The sequence below is a fragment of the Anomaloglossus baeobatrachus genome, chromosome 3 (assembly GCF_048569485.1).
Source record: "Anomaloglossus baeobatrachus isolate aAnoBae1 chromosome 3, aAnoBae1.hap1, whole genome shotgun sequence".
In the NCBI taxonomy this organism is placed as follows: Eukaryota; Metazoa; Chordata; class Amphibia; order Anura; family Aromobatidae; genus Anomaloglossus; species Anomaloglossus baeobatrachus.
Window position 1 is genome coordinate 434,047,881 of NC_134355.1, and position 14,930 is coordinate 434,062,810.

Here is a 14,930-nt window from a genome sequence, read left to right on the forward strand (position 1 = left end):
TGATTGACTTCCAAATCCTCGTATAAATCTGATCCCACAAAATGTTGTATAATGTGTTTACTGGGGTCCTTCATTCATTCAGTATTGCATCCTTTCAATTTTGGTGACACATTTTCTTTAATGTTAAGGACAAGAGTACTGTGGAGTTGTTAAGCCAAACTTCTAAATTCTGTTTTTTTCACTCTTGAGTCCTCAATAAATCTCTCATGTTTAACCCCTTTACGACATTTGATGTACCTACACGTCTTGGTTGCAAAGCGGTTCCCGATTTATGACTTGTGTACATCGTGGAGGATCTGTACCCTCGCGCTCCTTGCCGGGAGCTCAGTGTAAGTGATAGTCTAGCTCCAGCTGTCACAGCCAAGAACTGTCCATGCGCTACCCCTGGCTGTATCAATAGCTATCACAGCATTTAGGAGGCTGGGATAAGAGTGCGCTCTTTCTACCTGATCAGGACACCCACAATGTGGCCACAGGGGCTAAATCGTTAACATTGCAAACAGGGGTCGTCACTACAACCTCCCTGTCAGCCTCTGAGGCCATGCCAGGAGCATGGTGTGCTCAGTGGTTAGCACTGCAGTCTTGGAGCTCTGGGGTCCTGGGTTCAAATCCCACCAAGGACACCATCTGCAAGGAGTTTGTATGTTCTCCCCGTGTTTGCGTGGGTTTTCTCCGGGTTCTCCAGTTTCCTCCCACACTCCAAAAACATACAAATAGGGACCTTAGATTGTGAGCCCCAATGGGGCCAGTGTTGCTGTGGCGCCCTGGACAAGCCAGGACGTCACAGGTACTACACCAACACACCCCACACCCCGGCTAGGCACACCTAGGTCAAACACTAATCCTTGTTGCCTTCCTCCAGGGGCTGATGTCCACACCAGGGGGTGGGCCAGGCGGTTGGCCCCACCCACCGAGGAGTTCACAGTCCTGGAGGCGGGAAAAGTAGGCAGATTAGTTGGAGAGTGAGGTGGTAGAGGAGCAGCCTGACTGTGTCCGGGTGTGTGGCCCGGGCACATACAGCAAGGTTGGCAGACGGTGGTGACCGTCTGCAGGAGAGGCTGATTGGAGTGAACCGTAAGGACCGGGGACGGGCGGTGGCCCGCCGGTACCGGATCGGGGAGTGAAGAGAAGCCAGCACCACTCGGCAGGGCCTACGGACCCCAACCAGGCTTGGAGTCGCCGTAAAACTGGTCAAATCCATTAGCGAAGGGAAGCTCCGGGGTTTCCCAGCAGTCAAGACCCGATTGAAGGCAACAGCTCACACCGTAAAGGGAAACAGTCACCGCCAAGGCTACAGTTCCCAGGGCCAGAGCCTGCGGGCAAAAGGGGCTCCCTCAGCATCCATCAAAGCTGGGGAGCGGGTTACCAGTGGGAAGCCACTGGAAACCGTAAACACAACACAGGTGCAGGGAAAGGCAGTCACCACCAACCTACCGGGAGGAGAACAACCGCAGCCGCCTGTGGGACCCGTCCATCCAGCCGTTTGTTTGACCAGAGACTCTGTGTAAATTACTGGCTGAGTGAGTGCCACTGTGCCGTGCGGCACAGCGCTGCCCCCACGACCCTGCACCTCACCAGGCCCCGTAACCCGCCTGTCATCCCCAAACCCTCACCGGGCCCCGGGACAACCAACCCCCCTACCCACGGAAGGGAGAACCAACATCCAAGCTGCTCCCTGTCATCGCTCCCGGGATCCCCGTCCAGAGCAGCGGTGGTGTCACAACTTCACCACAACCGTGGGTGGCGTCACGGACAATATCCCCAAACCACACACCAAACCCCGCTTTCACTCACGGGCGAGGAACGCCGCTCGAGTCCCCGGGATCCGTCTCACTGCTCGAGCCACCACCGAGCAGCAGCAGCAGCCGGACCCGAGCAGTGGGTGAGCGCAGCGTCCCCTCCTCCGCCCGCGACATTGCCATTGTATGTAAAGCGTTATGGAATCAATAGCACTATATAAATGAATAAATATTATCTTATATTTTTATGGTGTAAGAGGCTTCTGTCAGTGCAGTGCTGTTACTGATAGAAGGTATTTCAATGCTGGTGTATTGCAATACATTATAGCAGCAATCAGAGTAATAAAAGTTAAAGGGGTAGTCCACTACTTTTACGTTGATGGCCTATCCTTAGGATAGGTCATCAATGTCTGATCGGCCGGGGTCCGACACGCTGCACCCCTGCTGATCAGCTGTTCTCAGTCCCGGCGGCGGTAGCAGGCAGCCGGAAATTCTAAAGTTGATCTGAATAGGTGACAAATGTGCAGTACTTTGCCTCGGCCACTATCACAAGACTGAGCAGCTCCAAAACTGAGCATTTCTGGCTGCCTGAAATTGCCCGTGGGAGTGAGAATAGTTGGTCGGTGGGGTGTCGGACCTAGGTCCATCAGACATTGATGACTTATCCTAAGGATAGGCAATCAGTGTAAAAGTAGGGGACAACCTCTTTAATGTCTCGCATAGGGACGAAGGATAAAAAAAGAAAAAATGAACGCCTTAAAATAAAAAAACAAAAAAAATGAAAAAAAAAAGCAAATATGTTTAACAACAAAAATTCACAAAAATTTTTTACATATTTGGTATTTCCGTGTCCTGAACAACATTTTATATAAAACTGTGACACTAGTTAACCCCTTCAGTGAAGACTGGAAAAAAGTAGCAAAAACTGTGTTTTCAACATACAACTGAGAAAGTGGAATAAAATACTATCAAAATGTCATATAGAAGTTAAAATGGTATAGCGGAAATCATCATCTTGTTCTTCAAAAAACAACTCCATTCAGCTGTCAGCAAAAAAAATCAAAGCTAGTACTCTCAGAATACAGCAAAGCAAAAACCATTTGTTTATCTATACATTTTGTTTTTATTGTGCAAAAGCCGCAAAGCATAACAAAGAAACAACCAAAAACAATATAAATGTGGTATCATTGTAATCGTACTGACCCCAAGAATAAAGCTGTGTTATCACTTTGACGGCATTAGGAACGGCGTAAAAAAAGTACAAAAAACAATACCTGAATTGCTGTTTCTTTTTTGATTCTGCCTCACAAAAAGCTGAATAGAAAGCAATCAAAAAAATATTCAGTACCAAAAAGATACCAATTAAAACTCAAACTGCTGCAAAAAAAGCAAGCTCTCACCCCCTGTATAAATCTGGTATTGCTGTAATTGTACTGACCTGAGAAATAAAGCCGCTCGGTCACAACCACCAAGATCAGTGTAAAAAATAGTAATAAAGTAAAATCTTCAACTGGCGATTGATTTGTTAATTTGGCCTCCCAAAGATTGCAGTAAAGGCTCAGCTCCCATTTATCCTGCACTCTACACTGAGAACGTACACTAGAGATTATGTGTAAATCTAAAAAAATAAATTCTTGTTTTTCTGTTAGGATATCTTCACATGTTGCGTTTTTCATGAGTTTTAGAAAATATAAAACTTATTACAGTACAAGCAGAAGCTATGAGATTTCAAAAATCTCATGCGCACAACTTGCTTTTTATTTCCTGACTGAAATGGAAAACTGCTCCTTTTTCAGAGTAGCAGCATGTTAATTCTTCCAGTGTTTTTGCAGTGGGGTTTTTTTCACCTTGTCTTGTGACAGCAATTTAACTGCCCGAAGCTGTGTTGCAAGCTCTAACTGCAAGTCTGAGAGCCAGAATATAGCTCCCACAGACTTGCATAGAAGAGTGACCTCTGGCATGGTCCTATGAAATACTGCAGCGATTCGGCAGGCCACAAACTGTTGGAGACCGATGGGAGCCATGGTGATGGGTGAAGACAAAGGAGCGGGAGTATAAGAATAAGAACAGCAAACTTGAATTAGAAGCACAACGCGAGCATTAAAATACAAACAATCCACTACTCGCAAAACTCCTTATTCCCCATGTTTTCCCCCCAATAATTCCTTCACGACCGTGGATGTACTAGTACGTCCAAGGTTGTGTTCCGCCTTTGATGCGGGCTTGCATGCTTAGCCCGCATCTTTCGCTGCACATGTTGGCTGATCTGATCGGCTGACATGAGCTTCTAACAGACGTGGGTCCATCGGAGATCCCCTCGTGGCTGTTAATTAGTTAAATCTCAGTCAGACTGACAGCAGGATTTAACACATGCAGGTGGGGAGCATGTCATTCCCCACGCCCGTCGGCGGCCCAGTGACATGATCGCAAGGCACTGATGGGTTCTCATGACAGCTGGGAGGTAACTGATGACCCATGTCTGTCATGACGAACTTCCTGTGAACGCCTGTGAGCTGGTGTTCATAAGAAATGTTTTCTGCTATACGGAGTGGTGCTGGTGCATTAAGGCCCAGTCACACACAACGACTTACCAGCTATCCCGAAAACGATGCGACCTGATAGGGATCGCAGGTAAGTCGCTGGGAGGTCGCAGGTGAGATGTCACACAGTCAGATCTTACCAGCGATGCAGGAACAATACAGGTCGCAGTAGCGACCTGTATAACGATCTCAGCAGTCACTGTGACCCTGTCACACAGTGTCAAACACAGCGATGAGTCCTGCCCAGCAGGACATCGCCTTTGAAGAAAATGGCCTGGACCATTCTGCAACGATTAGCGATCTCACAGCAGGGGCCTGATCGCTGGTAGGTGTCACACATAACGAGATCGCTAACGGGATCGCTACTGCGTCACCAAACGGTGACTCAGCTGCGATCTCGCTAGCGATCTCGTTATGTGTGACAGTACCTTTACTCTGTACAGCACAAGCGATCGGACGATTGCAGCTTGAGATTTTTTTTTTTTTTTAAAACATGTAAATATTAAAAAAAAGTTAAAATCACCCTCCTTTTTGCCCCATTGAAAACACAGAATAACCCCCCCCCCCTCACTCCCCACCCGCAAGTTTGGTATAGCTTCGTTTGATATGGCCGATTTTGATCAAAATATAAAATAAATTTGCTGTTACACCGTTTACCAATCTAAACAGTTAGAACGCTAGAATTACACTTTTTGGCTGCTGCAATGAACTGCAATAAGAGGCAATCAAAACGTCTACCCAAAAATGGTATCCCTAAATAGTTTAAGTTAGGGTAAAAGAAATGAGCCTCAGATCCCAAAAAAATAAAAAAGCGTTAAGAGTTTCATAAAATGGCACCAAAAGCAAATTTTATTTTTTTCCCAATAAAATAAGACTACATATTTGGTATGTACGAACTTGTACTGACCTGGACACTCCTACTGCCAAGTCAGTTTTATCATACAATGAACATGGTAAAAAAAAACAACAAAAAAACTTGTGGAAGGAATTTTATTTCTCTTTTTCAATTTCACTGCACTTGCAATTTCCTTCCTGTATTCTAGTACACCATATCGTGAAATTAATGGTTTCATTCAAAAGTTCAAACTGTCCCCCAAAAAACAATCCGGCATAAGGCAATGTTGACGGAATTAAAAAGTTATAGGTCTTGGAAGAAGGGGAAGAAATGAAAAATAGAAAATCGAAGGGGGGAGGGGGTTAAGGGGTTAAAATAAAAAACTTATACTCTCCTCCCATGGTGCTGGCATTCCTCATTCCTGGGGCTCACATGAGGTTGTGACATCACACAAGCCCTGCGCCCCCTCACCGCCAGCGTCTTTCTCCGTTCCTTCAGACATGAGTAATCAGCAGGAAGTGAGGGCTGAGGCTGGCCGCTCACTTCCTGTTACTTATGTCTGAAGCCGTGGAGAGAGAAGCCGACTGTGATTGGGCACGAAGCTCGCTTGACGTAATATCCTCACGTGAGTGCTGGAACCGCACTGCCACAACACGGGAGTATAAGCTTTTTATTTTAATGGGTGTGAACATGAGAAATGAGGAAGGAGTTGTCTGAGTAGTGGACATCCCCTTTAAACAAAGGTTCCTGAGCACAGAAATTGCTCACGTTAGTGTTTCCCATTGCTTGGGCACGCCACAGGACTCAGACGGGAAATACTGCTATTTGACTTATGAAAATGGATTTTGTGGAAATGGTTTTCGGGTGCCATGTTGTGTTTGCTGAGTCTCAGAGTTAATAAAGGTGGGTTTCTACTTTAAGTGACCCCTATGTGTCTTCTCCAACCTGCAAAATCTTTGTTGACCATAGCAACCAATCGTGTACTGTGAATAAGCCATAGTTATATCTACAATGTCTTTATAGATGGGTGACAATTATAAGTATGCAATAATGTAAACTTTTATTAACATAATGAAGGTTTAGTACTGATTCATCCTGCTCTTACTCAGTGTTGTCCCAAAATCAAGCAGTGCATTCAGAATTGCTGTTGCTGCTTTGACTGTAGAGGGCGTCCATGTCCACCATGTGTAGTGAGGATGCTGCCATCACACATGCTCTATTACTCTATATACAGTACCTCAATAGTGGGTATCTACTGAGCATGTGCAATCTGATGACAGCACTACAGATTGTATCCATGGGCAGCAGCCTCTGACTTGTGCGTTTTCAGGGACTGATATTCAGGGCAGCATGTATTTTTATCAGTTTATTGCATATGACAACTTTATTTCAGAATGTTAAATCTGAGCTTCGATGTTGTGGGAATAATCCTTTAAGTATGTTTACCTGCCACAGTAATACCCCAGATATGGGTGACATCTGCTGCCACAGATAGTAAAGGCTTATGAGGGAAGTAACATCACGAAATACTGGAGTCAAATAGCATACAATTGTAAAGGCTCAAAAATGTTGGCGTATAAGGCTCCTTTCACTTTGCGTTTCAGTGGCTCCATCAGGGCATACAGCTTAAATCCTGCCCCTTCCCCCCCCCCCCACAACGTGTTTCGGACATATGCGCTGATGGGGCCATTGAGTATAATGGAGCAGACAGAGCAAACGTGTGCTCTGTCTTGCACCATTTTCGGGTGTACACGCTTTCTGCGTCAGATGCCGAGATGTAGCATACTACGTTCGGGTGTCCGCCTACAGAAAGCGTGTACACCCGAAAATGGGGCAAGACAAAGCACACACTTGCTCTGTCTGCTCCATTATACTCAATAGCCCTGTCGACTTATACGTCCGAAACACGTTGTGGGGGAGGGGCGGGATTTTGGACGTATGCCCCAACTGAGCCCCTGAAACACAATGTGAAAGGGGCCTAAGTTGTGCAGCAAAAATTGAGCATAAAGACAGTAGGTCTTACAGACCCATTTCACTACCTCAATGTGAAGTACAATGTGTTTACCAAAATATTGGCAAATCTACTTAATAAAATGTATTAATTCTATGACTTTGATCCATTGGGCTTCATGACTGGTAAAACTATCTCAGACTATATAAAGTGAACTGGGAATATAATCACTCCGGCGGGAATAGGGAAGGATGAAAATTGGGCCTTAGCCTCACTGGATGAGGCCAAGGCTTTTGACTATGTAGAATAGTTAGTTAAGACTGAAGGCAGGCATAAAGGCTGGAGGATCATAGACTGGGAGGAGAAGAGAAAGTGTACAGCCCAGATCCTGTGCACCATAATCAAATTAACAGAAAACATCAAATGATGGTTAAAGAAAAGCAAAGCTGATTTCTTCGTTCAATGTAAAATGTAGTCTGTATCACAGCGCAATTTCAGCCCTTACTTTTGTCTCTACAATACAAAATCGCGGTGACAGGTTCTCTTTATCTTGTGGAGTTTTAGCCACAGTCCAAATTTCATTAGCAAGATTGGGGTAATCCATATAAAGAGAATGAGGAGACAAATTGCTTATGCTGACGATTTTTGTCGGTGTCCGAGCCTGATGTAACTCTAAATAGAGTTAATCTAAAAAAGACTGATGCCACGTCCTACCTTTCTAATGTGAACAGGTGCAAACTAAACATGAAACTTAATAAAAAAAAAAAAAAAAAAAAAGAAAAAGGAGACAGTTGCACTCTGTATTGTTAAGATATGTGTAACAATGAATATGGAAATATTGACATGCAATACTGCTATTTAGATTACAGGGTCATGCCTTCTGATTGAGCACGCCTGTTCTTCAGCTTCAGGCGATTTTAATTCTCCATTTTCAGGTTTCTGTCTGCCCATAAATTGTAAGTTTTTCAACCCAAAGAGACGCATTAGTTTGATAAAGACCCAACAAAGAGGTCACCTTGCCGTTGGCTGTTGGGCTCACATAAAATCTGTCTATTTTTTTGTGTGAAGTATCTTAATTTTTACATGATTTTCATTGCAGTAATGCATGTCTATATTCCAATATTCATTGTTCCACATATCTTAGCACTGCAGTTTGCAACGGTCTCCCTTTTGTTACCATCTTCCTAGAGTTGTACAAATGGTGTAAGAATTTAGTCTTTCAGGCTTATCACTAGTCATGCTAACTCGTCATGTTCAGTGCCCAACAGCACACTTTAACCTTTTCCTATCCAATAAAATTCCTATTCTGCCCATTGAAATCCTATAATTGTGAAAAAACGTCAAAACAGAATTTTGCAATATGAATGAATTTTGTAAAATAAATCAACAGGAATTCAATTTATTCACATGTGAATGATAAACAAGGCAGTGGCCCGACATTGGAGCGTAACGGAATTTTTGGAATGTCCCCCCTGGGGGGGACTCAGGATAAATTAATTTACTGGCGGTTGACCATTTTTAAATCTCTCAATATAAATGACCAAAACAAATCTAACAGATCCCATGAAAAGAATATAAACTCCTACCTAGATTTCCATGAAGAGCAAAATATGGAGTAAACTCTGTTTATCCGCTCCTGGATGAATAAACTTCATTAAAATATTACGAATGAAGGGTCTAGATCTGTTGGAACATGTCGGGGGCCTAGCCCCAAATCTTGCTTCACTAGTTTAGTCACATATTACATTATTTGTTTCTGGCAATTACGGTATAGACATAGCTAATGTTGACATTAGAGAGACCTAAAAGACAGGAGGAATGGCATTCCTGGATTTTTATTCATATTTTCTGGCTGGCCAGCTGTGTGCTATCAGTCTCTGGATGAGATTACCTTCCCCATCAAAAGGCAATACTACTTTGCCAACTATTTACAATCCGCTTTATTTTGCCAATACTCGACTGCCCAGTGCTCTTCTTGCAAATGTCTTTATTCCCTTCCTTTTATAAAGCAGTGATACAGGTATAGCATGCAACAAAGAGCTTAGTCACAAGGACCTCCTATCTGCGGCTCCATTATGGGATAACCCTATGTTTCATCTGTTTATACAAGATGGGTCGTTTTGGAAATCTTAACGTTTTTACCATAGATGACATCTATATAATGAGCTCCATTTTTATTTTCCCATATGCAAAAGGATAGTATCTCTAGAACAGTTGTTTTTGATTCTAAAGGGCACTTTGCACACTACGACATCACAAGCCGATGCTGCGATGCCGTGCGCGATAGTCCCCGCCTCGGTCGCAGCTGCGATATCATGGTGATAGCTGCCGTAGTGAACATTATTGCTACGGCAGCTTCACAAGCCCTCACCTGCCCTGCGACGTCGCTCTGGCCGGCGACCCGCCTCCTTATTAAGGGGGCGGGTCGTGCTGCATCATAGCGACGTCACACGGCAGGCGGCCAATAGAAGCGGAGGGCGGAGATGAGTGGGACGTAAACATCCCGCCCACCACCTTCCTTCCGCATAGCAGGCGTGAGACGCAGGTAGATGTTCCTCACTCCTGCGGCTTCACACACAGCGATGTGTGCTGCCACAGGAATGAGGAACAACATCGTAACATCGGTATTTCCCAATTCATGGAAATGCCGGACCCTACACCGATGATACGATAACGACGCTTTTGCGCTAGTTAATCGTATCAAAAAGGATTTACACACTACGATATCGACTGCGACACCGGATGTGCGTCACTTTCGATTTGACCCCACCGACATCGCACCTGCGAAGTCGTTTTGTGCAAAGTGCCCCTTAATCTCTATCTGCAACTTCATCATGCTTTATACAGTCTATAACTGGTAGTTCAATCTCAAATTCTCAGTTTAGATGCGTTCTTAAGACCGAGACCAAAGGGGCTGATCTTTATGTCGATACAAACGCATAAAATAGAATATCATTAATAAATTATTTCAGTAATTCAATACAAAAAGGGAAACACATATTATATAGTCATTACAAACAGAGTGATCTATTGCAAGTGTTTCTCTGTTAATGTTGATGATTATGGCTTACAGCCAATGAAAACCCAAGTCGTTATCTCAGAAAATTAGAATTACCATAAAACACCTGCAAAGGCTTCCTAAGCGTCTGAAATGGTCCCTTAGTCTGGTTTAGTATGGTACACAATCATGAAGACTACTGAGTTGACAGATGTCCAGAATGCAGACATTGACACACTCCACAAGGAGGGTAAGCCACAAAAGCTCATTGCTAAAGAAGTTGGCGGTTTAGAGTGCTATATCCAAGCATATTAATAGAAAGTAGAGTGGAAGGAAAAAGTGTGGTAGAAAAAGGTGCACAAAGAACCGAGATAACCGCAGCCTGGATAGAATTAAGACAAGGCCATTCAAAAATTTGGGGGAGATTCACAAGAAGTGGACTGTTGCTGGAGTCAGTGCTTCAAGATCCACCACACAGGAACATATCCAGGACATGGGCTACAACTGGCACATTCCTTGTGTCAAGCCACTTATGACCAATAGATATCGCCAGAAGCCTCTTACCTGGGCCAAGGAGAAAAAGAACTGGACTGTTGTTCAGTGGTCCAGGGTGCTTTCATATGAAAGTAAATTTTTCTATTGCATTTGTAAATGGAGGTCCCAGAGTCTGGAGGAAGAGTGGAGAGGCCACAATCCAAGCTGCTTGAGGTCTAGTGTGAAGTTTCCACAATCAGTGATGGTTTGGGGAGCCATGTCATCTGCTGGTGTAGGTCCACTGTTTTATCAAGACTAAAGTCAGAGCAGCAGTCTACCAGGAAATTTTAGACCACTTCATGCTTCGCTCTGGCGACAATCTTTTTGGAGATGAAAATTTACTGAAATTAACTTTTTGAGGCTATTCTAATTCATTGAGATGCACTTGTACCTACTAAGTTCAAAAGTAGCCTCATACAACTCTATTAAAGATTAAGATTCCACATCGAAAGGTGGACTGGGAGGAGGTGGAGGCACTGAAGTGTCTGCTTAATGTGTCTCCATCAATCAGAAACAAAAGGACTCCGCTGTGCTTCTTATACCAATCTCATTTTATCCCTTCCATGGCTTCAGAAAAGGTAGATTAACTCATTCTGTCATTAATGCAGAATGTCTGGTTTGCACTTTGGCACATGGTGTGGGAATACCCTTGCATTGGTTGGTTTTGAGAAGAGACTCCACAGCTCTGCCACGGTCTGTGTGGAGTTCTCATTGAAATTAATGGGACTGAATTTACAAGAACATTGCGCTCCCGTGGATTATGCAGTGTTGTAGCAAAACTTCAATTAGTTAGGAATTGTGCATAGGTGACAAGTTTCTTACGACTTGTCTGCCATCAGTAAATATTTGTGATTCCCAATTGTGAATATTTAGGGTCGAGCATATCGGGCTGCATTCACTCAACAGTGTTTTTGTCGAAAACTGGTAAATGAACATGGCTCTCATGGGCTCATATACATTCCAGTTTTTTTCTCACTTCGATACACTTGATTTGACTTGTCTGATTTACAAAACATATAGTAGATGCCATGAGTTTTTCCAATATTGGGTATGCAGATCCGTGTTTTAAAGCACAGTGGGATTTTTTTTTTATTGTTGGAATGGTCTCACTATCTGTTCACTGCCCCTAGTAAGATAATTACCAGTTGCCATCTTCCACTGTTCTCGACGCTGCTCCAGTCATCTTCTGCTAGTTGTCACCTGCCGGTTGTCTCCAATGTTTGCTAGCTGAACCAAAGGTCACTTCACTGTAAGCATAAATGTACCGTAAGCCGGAATGAGACACATTGACTGGAATTCAGAGCTTGTGACCATTAGCTCTGACTTCTGGACAGTCAGGAGTTGTGGTCACAAGATGGCTGAAGGGGCCCAGACTGGTGCGAAGAAGAGCAGAAGATGGTGGCTAGTAAGTATTTGACTTTGGGCAGGGAACAGGCATTTGTGATTACCGCTCCAGTGGTGAAATAAAAAGTTGTGCTATTAACAGAACCCCCTTTTGGCTTCAACGCTTCTACAGATTAAGTATGTGTTAAGTATATGTTAAAGGGGATGTCTGGCCTTAGACTAAAAGTCTGCAGTGAGTCTGATGGTAGACTTTTTCAATCAACACATTGCGTGCACGCTGAGGATTCTCTGGCATTGGCAGCGTTGGGCTCGAGAGGGTAATGAGGTGATTTGCATACATGTAATCTGCCGACAACATGGGTACCACCTTGCTCAAGGCTAATGCATTGAGGCCAGATAGTCTAGTCAGAATGTGACTGGTCACATCATTGCCGGCTGCGGAGAATCCTCACAGCGCGCACTAAAAGTCTACAGTCAGATTGCTGGAGCCACTGTGTTCCTCCGACAGCCGGTCTTCCATCAAACTCTCATATCTCCATTTTTTTGGGGGGTCAGAAACTTACCGATTTTTAAAGTCTAAAAAGAACCCCTCATTCTACTGCTAAGTTCAGACTCCGCTCACTGAGATTCTCTACAGCACATTGTAATTTTTAATTACAAGAGCGAAAAAAAATGGTACAAAACCCAATAATTAAATTTTTTTTTTTTTTATTTCAATTAATTTAATACACATAATAAAATTAGAAAACAAGGAGTCCATAAGGTACGCTAACCACGGACTTGCAATATACCGTAATCATTAATTATTGTGTACAGTCATAATAGATCAGTATATATTATATATGGAGATGGAAATAGTATGTGTACTGAGTGATAAAAGGGCTGTTGTAAAAAAGGTTAAGAATTAGTTATCCTATTGTGGACAAAATACCCAATTTATGTCATAGCCAGAGTATTTGAGTATGTATTCCAACATTGACCTCACTTAATGTGCCTATACTCTATGCTATAACATAATTGCTGTAATAAACTATAAATTATGCTGCCATAGTAGTATAAAATTGCCCAATCACCGGTACCAGCACTACATACTCTCCATACATGCTAAGTGAAGGGATAGGGAATTTACTGTATAGCAATGTAAGTATACACAGTGTAACTAGTATAATGTTCCCAAGCAAAATTCTCTTAAAATCCTCCCAACTAATAGTAGACAATACTGACCCGTAACATCAGTGGTGTACAGCCTCGCCGACCAGTCCCAACGCACGTTTCACCTCTTCATCAGGGGACGTAATTTTTGAGACCTTTCACTTTCACTGAAAAAAAGTACACTGTTTTATTTCTGTTCACTGTTTTTTTTTGCAAATTAAGTAATGTGGTTTTTTTTTTTTTTCCACCCCCCTCCACTCCCTCTTTTCCCCCTCTTTCTCCAAAAAGTTTAAGTGTAAAGACACAGTATGGAGCATTCAAAAGGTAATCATGGTCTATCTGCAAAAGAAGGTTCCAACTGGACAGGCGCCCAACAAAAAAATGCTTATGCTAGACTGGTCCAGCAGCATCACAGTGGACGCTTTACATTCTACTTGAACTATATAGCACAGAAGCTGCAGCTGGAAGATGCTACTCATGGGGATGTGGCCTGTGACAAAGACTCTACCGTAGAAGGCCTTCAAGGAGGCTCTGGTAGAAATGGCGTGTATTCTAATACAATGTTCTCCACTGACAGAAGTAGTGTCTCAAGGTTTGAAAAGGGTTTTGCTGTAGGAGATCCAAATAGAAAAAGTGAAGCAGAGCTGCATAATTTTGTCACACATGGCACTGAAGATGGAGACCAAAAAGAGAAGGCGCCTACTCAAAGTAAACCTAGTTTACTTGGCGCAAAGCCTCAATCTTCCAAAGGCAGTTGTGACTTTGAGAGTAAAAACGAATCCCAGGCTGAGAAGCAGATGCCAAAGTCTCAGACTTCTTTGAATGAAGGTACGGCTTTAGAACATTTACATTTTAATTTTTTCTCTTGATTAGTTCTGACCACCTCCAGAGTTTATAGGGTCCTCTTTGATGTGGAAATGGGTTATTAAATTTGCAAATTTAGCTGCAGCGTTTTTTGTTTGTAAGTAATAATAATAATAATAATAATAATAAATAATAATAAAAAATTTTTATTCATTTATATAGCGCTATTAATTCCATAGCACTTTACATACATTGGCAACACTGTCCCCATTGGGGCTCACAATCTAGAGTCCCTATCTGTATGTCTTTGGAGAAAACACCGCATCCTTTGCATAAGTTTTTACATGCGGCCGGTCCGTTTTTTTCCGGTTGCGGCACGCTACTGAGCATGCGCAGTGGAAGAAACCGCATGCGGCAGCCGGATGCGTTTTTTTCCGCATCCGGCGTCCATAGGCATGCATTGAAAAATGCGCCGCAGCGGACGGATGCGGCGCGATGCGTTTTTTTTTTTGCCGGAGCAAAAAACGTTGCAGGCAACGTTCCATCCGGCCGCGGCATCAGCTAAATCTGCCGCATGCGGCAAAAACCGGTCCGAACGCAAGCCCCTGCGGCACAATACGGCACTAATGTAAGCCTATGCAAAAAAACCCGTAACCGGCGGCAAAAAAAACGGTTGCGGTTTTTCTGCAGAGCGCCGTATTGTGCCGCAGAGCAAAAAACGGATGTGTGAAAGTAGCCTGAGCCGCACAGTGGAATTTCTTTAGTCACTGTAACAGTTATTTGTAGCATCTTCTCTCTGTAATTGTCTGTTTCAGGCTGCTTTCACACATCCGGTTTTTCCTGTGCGGCACAATCCGGTGCTTTGCAGAAAAAACGCAACCGGTTTTTTTTGCCGCCGGTTGCGTTTTTTTTGCATAGACTTACATTAGGCTACTTTCACACATCCAGTGTGAGCAGTGCGGCTCAATCCGGCTGTGAAACCTATGCAACGGATGCGGCGAAAACACCACATCCTTTGCATACGTTTTTACAT

The 14,930-nt window shown here is 43.6% G+C and overlaps 1 protein-coding gene across 4 annotated transcripts in view; it reads left to right on the forward strand.

The window, feature by feature from the left end:
- The window catches only part of DIS3L2 (DIS3 like 3'-5' exoribonuclease 2), a 571,411-nt gene that overhangs the window by 43,097 nt on the left and 513,384 nt on the right, over nt 1-14,930 (forward strand). For all 4 annotated transcript variants that reach the window (XM_075340408.1, XM_075340407.1, XM_075340410.1 and 1 more), the window contains exon 2: nt 13,382-13,921. In XM_075340408.1, coding sequence (XP_075196523.1) covers nt 13,402-13,921 — 520 coding nt within the window. In that variant the 5' untranslated portion in view covers nt 13,382-13,401. The remainder of the gene's footprint in view (nt 1-13,381; nt 13,922-14,930) is intronic.